The 18054-nt window shown below is 36.6% G+C and overlaps 2 protein-coding genes across 4 annotated transcripts in view; one reads left to right on the top strand and one right to left on the bottom strand.

Moving 5' to 3' along the window:
• LOC122838677 (chloride channel CLIC-like protein 1) overlaps positions 1–18054 on the bottom strand; it is a 71472-nt gene that overhangs the window by 13194 nt on the left and 40224 nt on the right. The gene's annotated exons all lie outside the window — the stretch shown is intronic.
• LOC122838675 lies at positions 1804–7344 on the top strand. 2 transcript variants are annotated; one of them, XM_044129488.1, is made up of 4 exons: positions 1804–1918; positions 2521–2578; positions 3465–3540; positions 3701–7344. In XM_044129488.1, the coding sequence occupies exons 3-4, from the start codon at positions 3466–3468 to the stop codon at positions 5480–5482; spliced, it is 1857 nt and encodes a 618-aa protein (XP_043985423.1). In that variant the 5' UTR covers positions 1804–1918; positions 2521–2578; position 3465; the 3' UTR covers positions 5483–7344. The 2 variants fall into 2 exon arrangements, with proteins under 2 accessions (XP_043985423.1, XP_043985424.1); XM_044129489.1 differs by lacking the exon at positions 3465–3540.

Genomic DNA, 18054 nt, shown 5'->3' with positions numbered 1-18054 from the left:
TGCGTTACACGTTACATCCAAGTCGCATTGTGCTTTTTTGACGTGACTTACTTATTACGTGTTTCGGGTACAGCTGTCAGTCATCGCCTCCCCCCATTTACTCGCAGGCGGCACTCCAATCTACATGTGCAGCGGTTTTCTCTGAGTGGGAAAAGTCTGTCTAATAGTCAGTAGAAAATCTCTCTACTTTGTCTAAAAGAGCCTTTTCAATCATTTCAAATGTCCAGTAACATTCTTCCAAACGCTTCCATATCATTCTGACGTGATGTTGTTTTTTCACTATTCTTTCCCCATAGAAAAGAAGAAATAAAAGCACATTCTAACCAAATAAATGAAGACTTTTATTTAAAAAAACATAATTTTTGATAAATTTTATCAGAACTTTATAATCTATTAATGTCAACTTCAGGAGAAACTTGTAATATAATTCAGACAAAATGGAGTGAAGAATTAGGAGTGGAAATTACCACTCAGAAGTAGAATTTAACTTGCACCAAAGCTCACATTCAATCCATTAGTACAAAATTTAGATAATGACTGTACTAATGGACTACGAGAAAATACATCACATCTGTAAAACTTGTAGCCCCTGGTTAAAAATCATGCACTTAAGGCCTTTAATATTTACAAAATATTTACGAGGTTGGTTTTATGCAAGAAAGGAAAAAAAGGGATAAGTGAGAAATGTGTATTATTGTTTTTATATATTTTTAATCCGAGTGATTATATACATAAGGTAAGAGGTTACTGTAGTAACATGAGAAATGATAAGAAAAAACAGAAAGCCAAAACTTTTCTGTAGATGACTTGTGTATTTACATGAGTGTATGGAAGCCCATTTCCGCCATGAAAAAAAAAAAAGACCAACAGGAAGTCATAATTTCGACTTTCAAAGTCATAATTATGAGATTAAAAGTCATAATTTCGACTTTTAAAGTCATAATTTCGACTTTTAAAGTCATAATTATGAGATTCAAAGTCATTATTATGAGATTCAAAGTCATTATTATGAGATTCAAAGTCATAATTTCGACTTTCAAAGTCATAATTATGAGATTCAAAGTCATAATTTCGACTTTCAAAGTCATAATTATGAGATTCAAAGTCATAATTTCGACTTTTAAAGTCATAATTATGAGATTCAAAGTCATAATTTCGACTTTAAAGTCATAATTATGAGATTCAAAGTCATAATTTCGACTTTCAAAGTCATAATTATGAGATTCAAAGTCATAATTTCGACTTTTAAAGTCATAATGTCGACATTTAAAGTCATAATTATGAGATTCAAAGTCATAATTTCGACTTTCAAACTCATAATTTCGACTTTTAAAGTCATAATTTCGACTTTCAAAATCATAATTTCGACTTTTAAAGTCATAATTTCGACTTTTAAAGTCATAATTATGAGATTCAAAGTCATAATTTCGACTTTCAAAGTCATAATTATGAGATTCAAAGTCATAATTTCGACTTTCAAAGTCATAATTTTGACTTTTAAAGTCATAATTATGAGATTCAAAGTCATAATTTCGACTTTTAAAGTCATAATTTCAACTTTTAAAGTCATAATTATGAGATTCAAAGTCATAATTATGAGATTCAAAGTCATAATTTCGACTTTCAAAGTCATAATTATGAGATTCAAAGTCATAATTTCGACTTTCAAAGTCATAATTTCGACTTTTAAAGTCATAATTTCGACTTTTAAAGTCATAATTTCGACTTTTCCGCCATTAAAAAAAAAAAAAAAAGACCAACAGGAAGTCATAATTTCGACTTTCAAAGTCATAATTACGAGATACCGGAGCAGTTGGAGACAAGCCTCCTTAGAACAAGAGCGTGCTCCAGCTCCCAGTTAAATATGATCCTAAATTCAAGGTCCAACCTTTGCTACTGCGTTAAGAATCAGTAAAAGGTAGGTTCGCCTTTTTTGATTTTGTTTAGATTCCTTCGTTTTGATTGCTTTTTGATCGTGTGGTGTTATGTACATCGTTCGTTGTTTGAGCAACATGAGCTAGCTGCAGGTTAACCGTCAAACGTGCTAACTTTGTTATAGCATATTTAACAGGTTTTTTTTAAGTAGTCCGTTAATTAGATTGTTTTTATTTCAGAGTGCGATAAGAAGTTTGTACTCCAAAAATTCAATAAGTTAATATGTATAATTATTTTGTGGCATAAATACAAGCAATAGCTAGTAGGTTAAAACAAGCTCCACAGCTCGTTTTATGCACGTTTTGTTATGCATAATGTGATTCACTATCTTTCCCGTTAAATTGTTTTTGTCAATACATAGACAAGAGTAAAATATGGAAGTACAATATGCATCAGTTTTCAAACTGTTTTCTTAGCAGTTTCATGTACACTTATGCTAATGCTGGAGATCTACAGCTTTACATTGACAATATTTATAAAAGCAATTGAAAATAAGAAAAATTGAAAAACAAGGAACTTAAAAAATCCCCAAAACAGGCAGGCCCTGTTGAAAATTTTAACTCCTCAACTTTACTCAACTTTCAGGATACCTACAAAAGAGACAGAGGAGCTTCCTTTGACCTGAACCTAAACCTAAACAGAGGTAAGTTGCAACTCTTGTGAAAATCCAATTTATCATATTATCTGTTTAAATGAGAGTAATTAAGATCAAAACTGAAATCATTCTGATGATGTTCATGCACTTGACTCTTTTATAAAGATGGGAATTTCATTTTGAGAATTGTTCAACCATTGAAATATTTTAGGGGAAAAATGTAAACAGAACTTTCAGACCTAAGCTCTACACTTTGCCATTTAGTTGTGAAGACACTGGTAGATTTTTCTTTATTACTTTTATGTAGTTTCTTTGTGTATTGGTTTATTATTGCAGATCTGTACAGCTGTTTTGTTGTCTATTGTCTTTATTTTAGCAGGAGCTTGAGTCTAAAATACAGTTTCTATCTGTCTTGTAGGGTTGGACAATAAATCAGTTATATGTATCACGATACACATGTGATCAATATCAATAGATAGTAAGTCTGACAGAATATTCAATAGAATATTCTCTGAACTCTGATCCAGAACCACATACCATTCTGGAGGATGTAGGCACAGTCATGGCTTCTCAACCTCTCAAGGCTAGCTCATCTAGGTTGATGGCATCATTTAGCTCACTGGTGAACTAGCAACAAGCTGTTGAGTAACTTGCGGAGCAGCAGTTTAATGTTTCACCACCGTGCCTCATAAATGTTTTTAAAAAACATTATGGTGTGAAAGCTGTGGATAAAATGGGAAAGGTCACATCACCAGTTTGGCAGTATTTCAGATATAAAAAAAAAAAAAATTATATAAAATAATAAAAAATGGTTGTATCGTGAAATGTTTTTCAGTAATATCATTCAACCCTATTCTCATGTTCATAATAAATTTTTTGCAAAGTTATGTTTTATTAGACATTATTCATTAGTTATTGTGTGTAATTGTCACAGGATGGATGAGATATATGACTTCTTAAAATCACGGGATGTTTCAGAGGAAGTCATACAACGACTGCAAAAGGATAAGGTAGCTAGCTTGCTAAGGAAATCAGTACATTTAGAAGTTATCATACAACACTATTATAGAGACATGGTGAAGACAGATCAGTTTTATCATGTGGCTGATTTTACTGGGTTTTCCCCCCATTTTTATAGGTTAAATAACTGTTTTAACTTTTGTTTTCTAGATTGACTCCAGTGTCCTTCTGCTCATGACAGATGAGCAGCTTAAGGAGTATCTCCCATCTTATGGTGACCGACTGGCACTTCTCGGATATTGCAGACGAAGGGAAAATGATCCTGCTGGCCGGAAATCAAAACTTTTTGACAGATTGAGAGCCAAGATTTCAAAGAACACAGGCAACGATCAAAAGCAGATCTCAGAAAATGTTAGCATCAGAAATGCTCAAAAAACTGTTCGAAAAGTTGAGATAGGATGGATGAATTCTCAAGATGGGAATTTTTTTCAAGTTCGGACAAAGAAAGGTGGTGGAACAAGAAAAATTGATGTGTCAAAGGAATGTAGAAAAAATGACTTAATTGAAAAGGCAGTGGGTTTGTTTTTTCCGTCTCAAAGAAATTCACATGGAAGAATTACAGATTTTGAGGTTGACATGACAGATTTCCAGGAACATTCACTTGATGAACATATTACAGTTGGAGAACTTTATGAGCAGACAAAACTACCTGTTTTGCGTTTTTACCTAACAACCAAAAAGAAGGACACTGGCAGCAACTCAGAACCAGACAACCCCAGTGGAAATGACCAAGACACTTTAAGGTTTTCTACTCACTCTCAAGTTTGCACACCACTGACTCAATCCAAAGCACCAGACAGCATTGATGCCATATATGTTGGAACCAGCAGTGTCCTGACAAACAGCAGCAGTGATAATGTTTACCTAGTTTACTCTACTGATGACATGGGTGATTTGTCCAATGTCCAAGAGCTAGATGCAGGAATCAATGGGGACATTTTAGCAGACAGTGGCACTGTTACCTTTTTCACAGGACACATTTCTGACACAGATAGTCTCAGTCTTGATGACACCCTTCCTCTGTCTCCACAGCCATCTACTCCAGTGCTTTCTTCTTCACAATTTGATTCTTTGAACGAGCCAATTGTTCAGAGAGAAGGGATTAAGAAAATCCTTGTTCTTCACCGTGGCCAGATCCTGAAAGAACTAATTTCACATTTTTGTGATCCAGGTGTCACTCAGGAGGACATATGTATTCAAGTGGTGCTCCCTGATGGAAGGCAAGAAAAGGCTGTTGATGATGGAGGAGTTTTGAGGGATGTCCTCTCAGAATTTTGGCAGGACTTTTATGAACAGTGCACAATGGGCAATAACTTTAAGGTGCCCTACTTGCGTCATGATTTTGGACAGCAACAATGGGAAAGCATTGGCCGAATTATTGCCTTTGGCTGGCAAAAACAGAAGTACCTGCCTATAAAACTTGCTCCAGTAATACTGGAACAAGCAGTTCTTGGTTCTATAAAGAGTCCTCTTGTTGATAGCTTCTTAAGGTATGTTACAGAGTACGATCGGATGGTGTTTGAATCTTGTCTTTCAGATTTTCAGAGTGTTGACAAAGAAGAGCTTCTGGAAATCATGGATATCCATAACTGTCGAAGAGTACCAACAGCTGATAACATAGAGCTACTATTTGAGGAGCTTGCCCACCAAAAGCTCATTCAGGAACCTGCCTTTGTTATTGAGCAGTGGAACACTGTCCTTTCCCCGCTGAGGTCAGAGATGGAAAGTATTACAGCTGCATATGAAAATCTCCAGCCAACATTAAGAAAGGTTATACATTCAATTGTATATCCTGCAGTCATGAATGCACTGCAGAAAAACATCAGCAGATATTTAAGTTCTTATCTCAGAGAATCAGACTCACAACACCTGTCACTTTTTCTGCGGTTCTGCACAGGATCTGATTTGTTTCTTCAAAAAACTCAGTGTTAGCTTCACTCAACTTCAAGGTATTCAGAGACGGCCAGTTGCCCACACATGCGGTTGCTACCTAGAGTTGCCAGTTAATTATGATAACTATCCAGAGTTTCGACACGAAATGAACAAGGTCTTAGAAAGTAGTGTATGGGTGATGGATATAGTCTAACAGACTTCAGCTGAAGAACATGTGAGTTTAAGGAATCTTTGGTAACCTTATTTGAAGGGGTGTGCATAAGATGACATGATGACACTGTCATAAACATGACAATATCTGTCATGAACATGAAGGAGTCTTTATGAATGTTTATGATAGTTGTCCTGAAGTGTCATTCGGTAAATAATGACACTTTTAATGCAAAGTTGCTCTAAAAGTTGCATTAAAAGTCCATTAAAAGTGCCAACTTTGCATGATTTTGTGAATTATGATAATTTAATGCAAAGTTGGCACCTTTGATGGACTTTTAATGCAACTTTTAGAGCAACTTTGCATTAAAAGTGGCATTATTTACCGAATGACACTTCATGACAACTGTCATAAACATTCGACTTCATGTTCATGACAGATGTTATGTCATGTTTATGACAGTGTCATGCCAGTCTTATGCACACCCTTTCAAATAAAGTGTTACCAAATCTTTTTGTATTAAACTTTCAAAGTTTAGCATTATCTTAAGTTTTTTAGCTCATCTTAACTCCACAGAGTTTCTACTTTTTGCAATTTATTTTTCTCTTATAACACCTGCAATGTCATAGTAGGCACTCCACTACTAGTGTTTTTTTGGGGGTTTTCTGTTAAAGTACTCCAAAATTAAAGTTTAAAGCATAAATTTGAGTTGGCAGTAAAATGTATTTTCTCAATATTTTGGGTTTATTAAATTTAAATATTTTATATTGTTACTAGATTTTTTTTTTACTTTTAATTTTACTTGAGGCTGCAAAAGCTGGTTTGTTCCACAATTAAAAATACAATATGGCCGCCGCGCTTGTAAACAAGCGGCTCTTAGTTGCATAAATAATTTATGAATAATTTCTGATGTTTTGTTTCTTATATTAGTCACATAATTTAAATGTTCAGTGGATGAACATGTTGCTACTCTGTTTGAATGCAGTTCTGGAAGAAATGGAGTAAAGTGTTTCATTTACCCTTATTCCTCAAAAATTTTCTTTTGTTTACTCAGCATTTTATGTATATTTTTGTTTTAAGTAAACATAACCTTAAAATATTTTCAATAACAGATTGGTGCCATTGCAATAGCTCAATATCAGATTTAACCAGAAAATAACTAAAAAAGAACACTTTTCTTTCTTTTTTTTTTTACACCTTGAAGCATTGTCATTATCTTAAAGAATTATTTTAAAACATTCAAAGGCTTCTCTAATAGCTAAATAGAGACTTTAATTTTGAAGTTCAATAAAGTGCCTTTTCCAGTTTATATGTGTGATTTATTTGGGGTGGGGAAAGCTTTAAATCAGCATTGTGTTGCACACCTGAAAAATAATGATGTTTCTACAGCAGTTCTCAATTCATTTATTTCCTGTTTAATAATCAGCATAATGTTCAAACTGTAATGCAATGATATTGATAATAAAGGGAAAATATCAAAGCCAAAAATCATCTGTCCAATGCATCAATATATTTTTCTAATGTCAGACTTATTTTATCAGCTCAGCATGATTTATCTTATTTTAGTGTCTCTTCTTGCTTAGTTACAGAGCTTGTGAATGGCTTTGACCCATCTTTATACTGGTGCAACAATGTGTTGAAGCAAATGCTGCCACTCTCAGAATGTCATCAAATATCTACTGAAGTCCAAATTAGGGACGAGGTAGCAAACTGTCAACGCAACAAAATGTTTTTACATTTATCAATGCAGCTCCAAATCTCTGGTAATCCGCTGTCTGAGTCTTATGTATAGATCAGTTGTTGCAAATACATCATCTGTGACATTCAGGTTATGCTCTGAAATCAGGTCCACGCAGATACTGAAGACATCTTCATCGCATGGAAAGTCTTTGAAAACACAGTTTTCCAAGCAGGCTTCAACCCTGTTCAGATCAATGCTGTGTAGATAGTCTCTGGTTCCATACACTTCAGGTACTGTGTACATCATGAATGGTCGCCCATGAGGACTTTGTGAATTGTGTGTTGGACGTATCCTGTGGTGGTTCCAAGCTGAAACAACTTCATTTAGTTCTTTCTAGAAGAAAACAAAAACCAGACTAAACTCATTGCTTTGAAATAAACATTCAAAAGTAAAACGGAAGTGTAAATCTAGCATGACTGTTATTTATCCAAAAACAGGGAAGTTTAAATCAAGCAACTACCCAAACATGCAATCTGTGCAATATTTAAGATATGCTATTAATTTAGTATCATACTCAGAAAATAAATTTTTGCACATTATAACCACTTTATAGCAATCATAAATATTTTCATTAGGTGAGAAGACAGAGCAGCTCAAATCAAGCTCACCTGTATTATGTGGAGAAAACAGAACTGGATCAAGGCTTTGTCCAAGAAGTTATCCGAGAAGTGTCCATCTGCTTTCAGTTTGTCAAAGAGGTCCATCCAGAACTGGATACATTCACTTCGCAGGGTCAACCACCATCTTTCAATCCGCTTGGACCAAATATTACATTATCACTTTGAGGTTGATCTTCTGTAAGATGCAAATATCTTTGCATGTCAGCTGCATTAACATTTTCTGTCCCTAAATCCACTCTAAGTCTTTCAGGACAACCCTCAGTTTTAATCACTGCATCCATGAAGTATCCAGCAATGACTCTTGGATCGTTATTTGTTTTGTAGGCCTCAATCAATCAATCAATCAATCAAACTTTATTTGTATAGCACATTTCAGCAGCAAGGCATTTCAAAGTGCTTTACATCAAATCAAACACAGAAACACAATGCAACATAGAATCAACAATCAAAACAGAACATCAAGTCAGGTTCCGTCAATAAATTTGCAATTGATTACGTTTCAAATAAAACTTTAAACAAGTGGGTTTTTAGTTGAGATTTAAAGGAAGTCAGTGTTTCAGCTGTTTTACAGTTTTCTGGAAGTTTGTTCCAGATTTTTGGTGCATAGATGCTAAATGCTGCTTCTCCTCGTTTGGTTCTGGTTCTGGGGGTGCAGAGCAGAACCAGAACCAGAAGACCTGAGAGGTCTGGAAGGTTGATACAACAGCAGCAGATCTTTAATGTATTGTGGTGCTAAACCATTCAGTGATTTATAAACTAACAACAGTATTTTAAAGTCTATTCTTTGAGCGACAGGGAGCCAGTGGAGAGATTTTAAAACTGGTGTTATGTGCTCTATCTTCCTGGTTTTAGTGAGAACGCGAGCAGCAGCATTCTGGATCAGCTGCAGCTGTTTGATTGATTTGTTGGACAGACCTGTGAAGACGCCGTTACAATAATCAATACGACTGAAGATAAACGCATGGATGAGTTTCTCTAGATCTGGCTGAGACATTAGTCCTTTAATCCTAGAAATGTTCTTCAGGTGATAGAAGGCCAACTTTGTAACTGTCTTTATGTGGCTCTGAAGGTTCAGGTCAGAGTCCATCACTACCCCCAGGTTTCTGGCCTGATCGCTGATTTTTAGTTGTAATAACTGAAGCTGTGCACTGACTCTAGATCTATAACTCTAGATCGTTCCTCTTTAGGTCCAAAAATAATAACTTCAGTTTTGTTTTTGTTCAGCTGGAGGAAGTTTTGGCACATCCACACATTTATCTGTTCTAAGCATCTGTTCAGTGATTGGATGGGGTCAAAGGTCACCTGGTGACATCGTAATGTAGAGCTGTGTGTCATCTGCATAGTTATGGTAGCTATTATTTCCTGTAATAACCTGAGCTAGTGGGAGCATATAGATATTGAATAAGAGGGGTCCTAGGATTGAACCTTGGGGGTACCCCACATGTGACCTTTGACCTCTTTGATGAGAAGTTTCCAATTGTCCAATATTCCAATAGTAAATCCGTCTCCTCAGTCGATTTCTTGACCTTAGGTCTACTCCTTCACCATCTAGTAAGCATAAAAGGACTCGAACTGTTTCCCTGTCTGTAACAATACCATTCATCCAGCATTTTTGGTGCATCCATCGATATCCGTGACATTGTCCAGAGGTTTCAAGTTGCTGACGAATGAAAGCTGCCACTACACTCACATCAGTTTTGTTCTTTCGGCGCCAAAGTTTATTCTTATTAAGAATCCTTTCTGGTGTCCTCTTGCTAAGAATAACCCCATGAACCTCAGCCAGCAAAGCAAGAATTTCATCATTGGTTAAACCACATCTGAAATACTCCTCAATTTGTTTATAATCCATTAATAGGAGAAAAATCTGTGTTTTCCTGGTTAGACAGATCAAATGGAATACTGTGTAAATCTCACAAGGGACAGGATGTCTGCTTTTTTGGAAAAATCGAAATTATGACTTTGAAAGTCGAAATTATGACTTCCTGTTGGTCTTTTTTTTTAATGGCGGAAAAGTCGAAATTATGACTTTAAAAGTCGAAATTATGACTTTGAATCTCATAATTATGACTTTGAATCTCATAATTATGACTTTGAAAGTCGAAATTATGACTTTGAATCTCATAATTATGACTTTGAATCTCATAATTATGACTTTAAAAGTCGAAATTATGACTTTAAAAGTCGAAATTATGACTTTGAATCTCATAATTATGACTTTGAAAGTCGAAATTATGACTTTGAATCTCATAATTATGACTTTAAAAGTCGAAATTATGACTTTGAATCTCATAATTATGACTTTAAAAGTCGAAATTATGACTTTGAAAGTCGAAATTATGACTTCCTGTTGGTCTTTTTTTTTTTATGGCGGAAAAGTCGAAATTATGACTTTAAAAGTCGAAATTATGACTTTGAATCTCATAATTATGACTTTAAAAGTCGAAATTATGACTTTGAAAGTCGAAATTATGACTTTGAATCTCATAATTATGACTTTGAAAGTCGAAATTATGACTTTAAAAGTCGAAATTATGACTTTGAATCTCATAATTCTGACTTTAAAAGTCGAAATTATGACTTTGAATCTCATAATTCTGACTTTAAAAGTCGAAATTATGACTTTGAAAGTCGAAATTATGACTTTGAAAGTCGAAATTCTGACTTTAAAAGTCGAAATTATGACTTTGAATCTCATAATTATGACTTTAAAAGTCGAAATTATGACTTTGAAAGTCGAAATTATGACTTTAAAAGTCGAAATTATGACTTCCTGTTGGTCTTTTTTTTTTTTTCATGGCGGAAATGGGCTTCCATACATGAGTGTACTGTTGTTTGAGTAACAATCTAATTTGTGTAAAGACTGTATTGAGTATCCTATCTATGAAAGTAGTTTAGGTTAACGAGGGACAAGTGAACTCAACAGAGAGAAAAAAACGGAACAATGGAATTATGGGAAGAAGAAGAAAAAAGAACGAGGAGAGAGAAGAAGGAAGAAGCTAGCGAAGACCGCTGCTAATGTTTGCAGAGGTTGAGGTGGGAGAAAGGACTGGATTTTTCGGACATTTTTTTGAACAATTAATCCTGCACACGGTGTGTGGGATATCTGCCCAAGTATTCTGCAGTAAAAAGCACGGAGGAAAACTGCGGCTGATCGAAGGAGAACTGCGGCTGATCCGAAGAGGCGAGAGGAACATGGCGGCCCTGATTTCAGTGCGACGGAGGAGTAGTCCTGCAACTCGTGTGGTGGAGGTTTGAAAGGAATTGGACTCGCGAAGCATCCTTGACGAGGAGGACGTCGGCTGAGCGAGCAGGTTTGATTTGCTTTGTTGTTTAAACGGGGAGAAGCTGCATAAATAAAATGGAGGCACCGCTGGGATATATTTGATTTTATTTGCATAAAAACAGTATTATATCCAGACAACTAGTTTCTAGATTAAAAGTAGGTCATTTTCCCCATGAAAAAATAAAAAAAACTTCCATGGTCAGTCAGATTTTTGGTGAATTGTAAAGATTAACGAAAAGTTATTGGTGATTAGTTGTGTTTTGATTTGGTGAAAAGAGAGGATGGCTCAGTTACTACATTGGTATAAAGGAGAGGGAATTAATCCATTACATGCTGTTTTGGTTAAAGATATTCCTGAAGAAACCGAAGTTAGTGTGATAGAAGATATGTTGCAGACCATCAAAGCTCTTGGACGTGTTAGAGTTAGAGGGAGAATGTATGATCCTGTGTCTCAAAGCCTGACGGTTCTATGTGAGTGTAGGGAAACAGTAAATGCTAAAGCCATTCCTGCTGAGGTAACACCAGAAGGTAGTGATTCTCGTTGGAGGATCATTGGGCCATCAGGGGTGGAGGAAGAGAGTACAGCTCAAAGGGGGACAGATTCTCCACAAACACCAGAGCTAGAAATTAGCCAAAATTCACTTTTCCAAGCATCTAGTCCAGAGGCTATAATCAGAGCAGTTTGTGATGTCTTGCAGCTCACTTCAAGACCCACTAGTGACAATGGCAGCTACAGAAGACTTCGAACCTTTTCCGGCGTGCTTCCCACACCTCAAGGGGAAGAACACTTCGAGAACTGGCTGGAGCAAGCTAGATTGATGATTGAGGAGTCTGACAAGCCGGACAGAGAAAAAAAGATGAGGATAATGGAGAGTGTAAAAGGTCCTGCTATGGAGATCCTTCAAGCTGTGAGATTTAACAACCCTGATGCTACGCCTACAGAATATCTAAATGTTATTGAAAATACCTTTGGCACAACGGAGACTGGCGTAGAGCTCTACTTTGCTTTCAGAATGATGTCCCAACACTCAGCTGAGAAGCTATCAGAGTTTCTCAGGAGAATGGAGAGAGATCTAAATAAAGTGGTCCAAAGAGGGGATCTGCCTCCCTCATCCAAAGACAAGGCACGTATTGTGCAACTCATCAAAGGTGCTACACAGTCTGACATGATGATGTTAAGTCTCAGGCTACGGGAGAGGAGAAGTTCTCCACCCACATTTCTGTAGCTTCTGAATGAGATCCGTATTGAGGAGGAACATGAGGCATCACGCCGTCGATTAAATCCCCCTAAATCTGTGCATGTCAAAAGTACTGCTGCTGCAGGGTAGGGTGTTGGTGTGGGGAAATGTAATTGGTTTTGTCATAAAGTGGTGTTGAGGAATCGATGAGGGAGACGCAGCAGGCCCAGAATGTGGTGAGAATATGATATTTAATGATGAAATGCAGCAAAAACACAGTCCAAAACAATCCAAGCAGCCGGGCAGCACGGCCGAGCGGACACCAGGGCTCGACGCTGGTAGCAACCGGTACAAAGCAGGGAAAGACGGACTGGGCGACAAGATGTAGGAAGACGTTAGAAGACGTAACAAGACGTAGGACCCGACAAAGACACAGACACACAGGTGACACTAAATACACAGGAGGTAATCAGGGAACGAGACACACCTGGGAAGTAATCAAGGGGAGACAGGACAACATGGAGACTCGGACACAGGAAAATCAGAATAAACACAGAAAAACACGGAACATGACAGGTTTCAATTGTACCTGTCTGACAGCTTTTGTGTGTGTGTGTGTGTGTTAGGCCTGTCACGATAAACGATAAATCAATTAATCATACGATAAATTAAAACTATCGACGTCATTTTAATTATGCCATTATCGTCTCTTCCGGCCTCTTTCTCTTTCTGTTGATGACACTGAATGAAAAAAGGCTCAACTCCACTGCTCTCCACTGACCCTCCTTTCCTCATTAAAGCAATACAAAAATGTGATAAAAAACCTTTACACTATTTAAGATATTTAGACGATGTGTGGGGAATTTGGACTTTTACGATGAAAGATTTTGAAAAATTCATAGATGTGTTGAACAATCACGACCCTTCTATAAAATTAAAATATGTTATTAAGGAACATTCAATTGATTTTTTGGATATGACAGTTTACAAGGGAGAAAATTTTGCAACTACTAACAAATTAGATATAAAAGTTTATTTTAAAGAAACAGATACGCATGCACTTTTATACAAAATAAGTTTCCATCCCAAACACGTTTTTAAAGGATTAGTAAAATCGCAATTAATTAGATATTATAGAATTTGCACTACAGAAAAAGAATTCATGAATGCGGTTAAGATCCTTTTCCAATCATTAACCCTTTGAGGTCGACGCCCGCCCTGTGGCGGGCATAACGCCATGCATTTAAAATACGTCTGAAAAAAAAAAAAGACGCCGTGCGAAGTGTGCATTTCATTTCTGCTGGACAGTAGAGACTTCAAACTTTGTAAAAGTAGTGGTTTTATATTGATTTTGTTTTATATTTACTTCCAAATAAAACCAGGAATATGATCAATCATTTTAGCCATAGCGTAGTGCGCATTTTACGCATGGACTCGGAAAAATGGCTTTCGTGTTGCATTCCTTCACTTTTTGGTCGTAAAACAACTACCGATTGCACTCAACGTGCGTAAAATGCGCACTACGCTATGGCTAACATGATCGATCATATTCCTGGTTTTATTTGGACGTACATATAAAACAAAATCAATATAAAACCACTACTTTTACAAAGTTTGAAGTCTCTACTGTCCAACAAAAATGAAGTGCACACTTCGCACGGCGTCTTTTCTTTATACAGAAGTCTTTTAAATGCATGACGTCATGCCCGCCACAAGGCGGGCGTCGACCTCGAAGGGTTAAAAAATAGGGGTTATTCTAGGTCTTTTTTAAGACAGTGTCTCAAAACATTTATAGAACAAGGACAAAAAACAGAAAAAAATTATTCCAATTATTACTACTTACTCTACAATAAATAAAAAGATAAATTTCATTTTGAAAAATAATTATCGAAAACTCATTGAACAATCAGGATTATTAAACAATTTTACTATAATATCTGCATATAGAAGAAATAAGAATCTAAAGGATATTTTAGTAAGGGCAAGACTAAAAAGCTACAAGAAAATAAAAGAAAAGTTTTGGAAAATATATTTAAAACTTTAAATTTTGTTAAAAATCATACTAATGGACAAATATTTCAAATTAATCAAAGATTTTCTCCGCTATCTAAAAATTGTGTTTATATTATTACCTGTACTAAATGTGAGAAACAACATTGGAGAAACAAGAAATACATTGGCAACAAGAATATGGCAACATAAATACAATATATTACATAAAAAAGAAACAGACACAGAATTAGTTAAACATTTTATTGATCATGAGTGGAATTCATTGAGAATTTCGGGCATACAGAGTAATCCTTTATGGACAGACATTGAAAGAAAAAAATTAGAGAGACGATGGATATATTGGCTGAATACCAAAAGTCCTAATGGACTAAATAAAAAAATATATATATATTTTAACAAAAAGTTGGTTTAAAACTATTGAAACCCAAGATAAGTTCCTATTTTATTCCAATTTTTTTTGCTTGATCCCAACCCTTTCCCTTATCTTTCCTAATTCTGATCCCAACCCTTTCCCTTATCTTTCCTAATTCTAATCCTAACGCTTTCTTTTTTTCTAATCCTAACCCTTTCTTTTTTTCTAATCCTAACCCTTCCTTTTTTTCTAATCCTAACCCTTCCTTTTTTCTAATCCTAACCCTTTCTTTTTTTCTAATCCTAACCCTTCCTTTTTTTCTAATCCTAACCCTTTTCTTTCCTAACTAATCATTTTTTTCTTTTTTTTCTTTTTTATTCGTAAAATAAAAAATAAAAACATTTTTAAAAGTTATTTCTTTATTTAAATATATTTCATTAAAACTAAATTCAGTTAAAAATTTAAAGACAAACAAATAATTTCATATCTACCTAATAAAGCATACTTACGAAGTTTGACGAAGGAGGAGGTGCCTCAGAGGGGAGGAGACTATAAATAGGAGAGCTCTCCCCTCCCTGCCTCATTCTGTGTTGAGCCAGAGAAGGGACAACACCATTGAAAAAGCATTGTGCAGTATACCTAAAAAGCCTGAGAAAGATCTACATTGGTCGAAATGTCACAGACTGGGTACGCTAAATTCATTTAAATCATTTCATTAAAAAATTGGTTAAAAATTTAGAATATTTACTTTTATTTTTTTATTAAAATTTTTTTTCAAAAAAATCAAAAAAATTAATAACTTCATAGTATATAAAAAATAAAAACATATAGACATTATAAATACATAAAAAATAATTAATATATTATTGTTAAAGCAATAAAGCTGCCTGACAGAAAAAAATAAAACGGAAAAAAGAAATGTGGCCAGATGATAAGTGGCAAGTGGTTGGGCACATGGGGAGACGACAGCAACGTCCCCTTGCCTACCAACAATGGGATGGAGGTTGGAGGAGGAAGGCCAGTGCAACCCCTGTCTTCTACGGAAGGCAGGCTCAACCCTTCTTCCCTTAGTGTAATGTCCAGCGCACACTACACGATCTTAGAACTGTCGGCCGATTGTTTCAAAACCTGAGTGACCACTTTAGCCGACAGAAATCCTGTGTGGTGTCCAACAATGGGCACAAAATAACATTTATAAAACTTACTCAAACTAAAATTAAGAGAAACAGTATACATTAGTTCTGTGCCATTAATATAAATATAAAGTGTAAACTTACAAACAAATGGATAATATTTAAAATACGTCTGAAAAAAAAAAAAAGACGCCGTGCGAAGTGTGCATTTCATTTCTGTTGGACAGTAGAGACTTCAAACTTTGTAAAAGTAGTGGTTTTATATTGATTTTGTTTTATATTTACTTCCAAATAAAACCAGGAATATGATCGATCATTTTAGCCATAGCGTAGTGCGCATTTTACGCATGGACTCGGAAAAATGGCTTTCGTGTTGCATTCGTTCACGTTTTGGTCGTAAAACAACTACCGATTGCACTCAACGTGCGTAAAATGCGCACTACGCTATGGCTAACATGATCGATCATATTCCTGGTTTTATTTGGACGTGCATATAAAACAAAATCAATATAAAACCACTACTTTTACAAAGTTTGAAGTCTCTACTGTCCAACAAAAATGAAATGCACACTTCGCACGGCGTCTTTTCTTTATACAGAAGTCTTTTAAATGCATGACGTCATGCCCGCCACAGGGCGGGCGTCGACCTCGAAGGGTTAATTACAAAGGCCCAATTATTTTCTTCCAAAAGAAAGATGCCTCGATAAACATTTTTTCTGGATTTTTTGAAGATGCCTAAAAGCTCATTCTCCCCCTCTTCACTGTCTATCTCCTTCAGTTTTTTAAGCCCATGCTGCATAATACAGTGTCATATATATACACTGTAATAAAAATGAGTGTGAAGTTCAGAAGAGAAATTTAAGACCCTAAAATCCCCTAAAGATTTGATCAAGATCAGTTTGAGGAAATACAACCATTGTCAATGTCTCGAGGCATGAACTTATTGTAAAAAAAAGAAAAATGAAGAATGGCTGCAAGAAGAAACTATTCATCAGGCATTGTCTTGGGAGTTAAATGTGTCAATGATGCTCTGATGGCACATTAGAAAAAAAGCAAAGCAAACAGTCATGGACCTGCTCAGAAACCTCTTCCCCGTAGCGCAGCAGTCACAAAGTGCTCGCAATTCCTTCTCATAGGGTTGTAATACACCTCCTTATCTATGAGCTCTGCTGCTCGCTGGAGGATCTCACGGACAGGCAGAGGTGTGTGGTTGTCGTCATACTTGTTGTTGATGCGGTACGAATCGTTTCCCATGACCTCTTTCAGCAGCTGCATGCGCACCACAGCCTTCCTGCTGAACACAGACTTGACGCCGGACATGGACGTAGCGGAGAAGTGTCACAAAGTGCTCGCAATTCCTTCCCATAGGGTTGTAATACACCTCCTTATCTATGAGCTCTGCTGCTCGCTGGAGGATCTCACGGACAGGTAGAGGTGTGTGGTTGTCGTCATACTTGTTGTTGATGCGGTACGAATCGTTTCCCATGACCTCTTTCAGCAGCTGCATGCGCACCACAGACTTGACGCCGGACATGGACGTAGCGGTACGTATGCGGTACGAATCGTTTCCCATGACCTCTTTCAGCAGCTGCATGCGCACCACAGCCTTACTGCTGAACACAGACTTGACGCCGGACATGGACGTAGCGGAGAAGTGTCACAAAGTGAGCACTTTGTGACACTTCTCCTTTACACTTTGTGTAATACACCTCCTTATCTATGAGCTCTGCTGCTCGCTGGAGGATCTCACGGACAGGTAGAGGTGTGTGGTTGTCGTCATACTTGTTGTTGATGCGGTACGAATCGTTTCCCATGACCTCTTTCAGCAGCTGCATGCGCACCACAGCCTTACTGCTGAACACAGACTTGACGCCGGACATGGACGTAGCGGAGAAGTGTCACAAAGTGCTCGCAATTCCTTCCCATAGGGTTGTAATGCACCTCCTTATCTATGAGCTCTGCTGCTCGCTGGAGGATCTCACGGACAGGCAGAGGTGTGTGGTTGTCGTCATACTTGTTGTTCATGCGGTACGAATCGTTTCCCATGACCTCTTTCAGCAGCTGCATGCGCACCACAGCCTTACTGCTGAACACAGACTTGACGCCGGACATGGACGTAGCGGAGAAGTGTCACAAAGTG

The sequence above is a fragment of the Gambusia affinis genome, linkage group LG10 (assembly GCF_019740435.1).
Source record: "Gambusia affinis linkage group LG10, SWU_Gaff_1.0, whole genome shotgun sequence".
NCBI classification, from domain to species: Eukaryota; Metazoa; Chordata; class Actinopteri; order Cyprinodontiformes; family Poeciliidae; genus Gambusia; species Gambusia affinis.
Note: the sequence above shows the minus strand (reverse complement) of the source record. Positions and strands in the feature narration are given on the sequence as shown.

Coding starts and splice junctions, on each gene's coding strand:
- LOC122838675 (XM_044129488.1), top strand. CDS start 3,466: ATGGATGAGATATATGACTTCTTAAAATCACGGGATGTTTCAGAGGAA. Junction 3,541..3,700: donor AACGACTGCAAAAGGATAAG/GTAGCTAGCTTG, acceptor TTTGTTTTCTAG/ATTGACTCCAGTGTCCTTCT.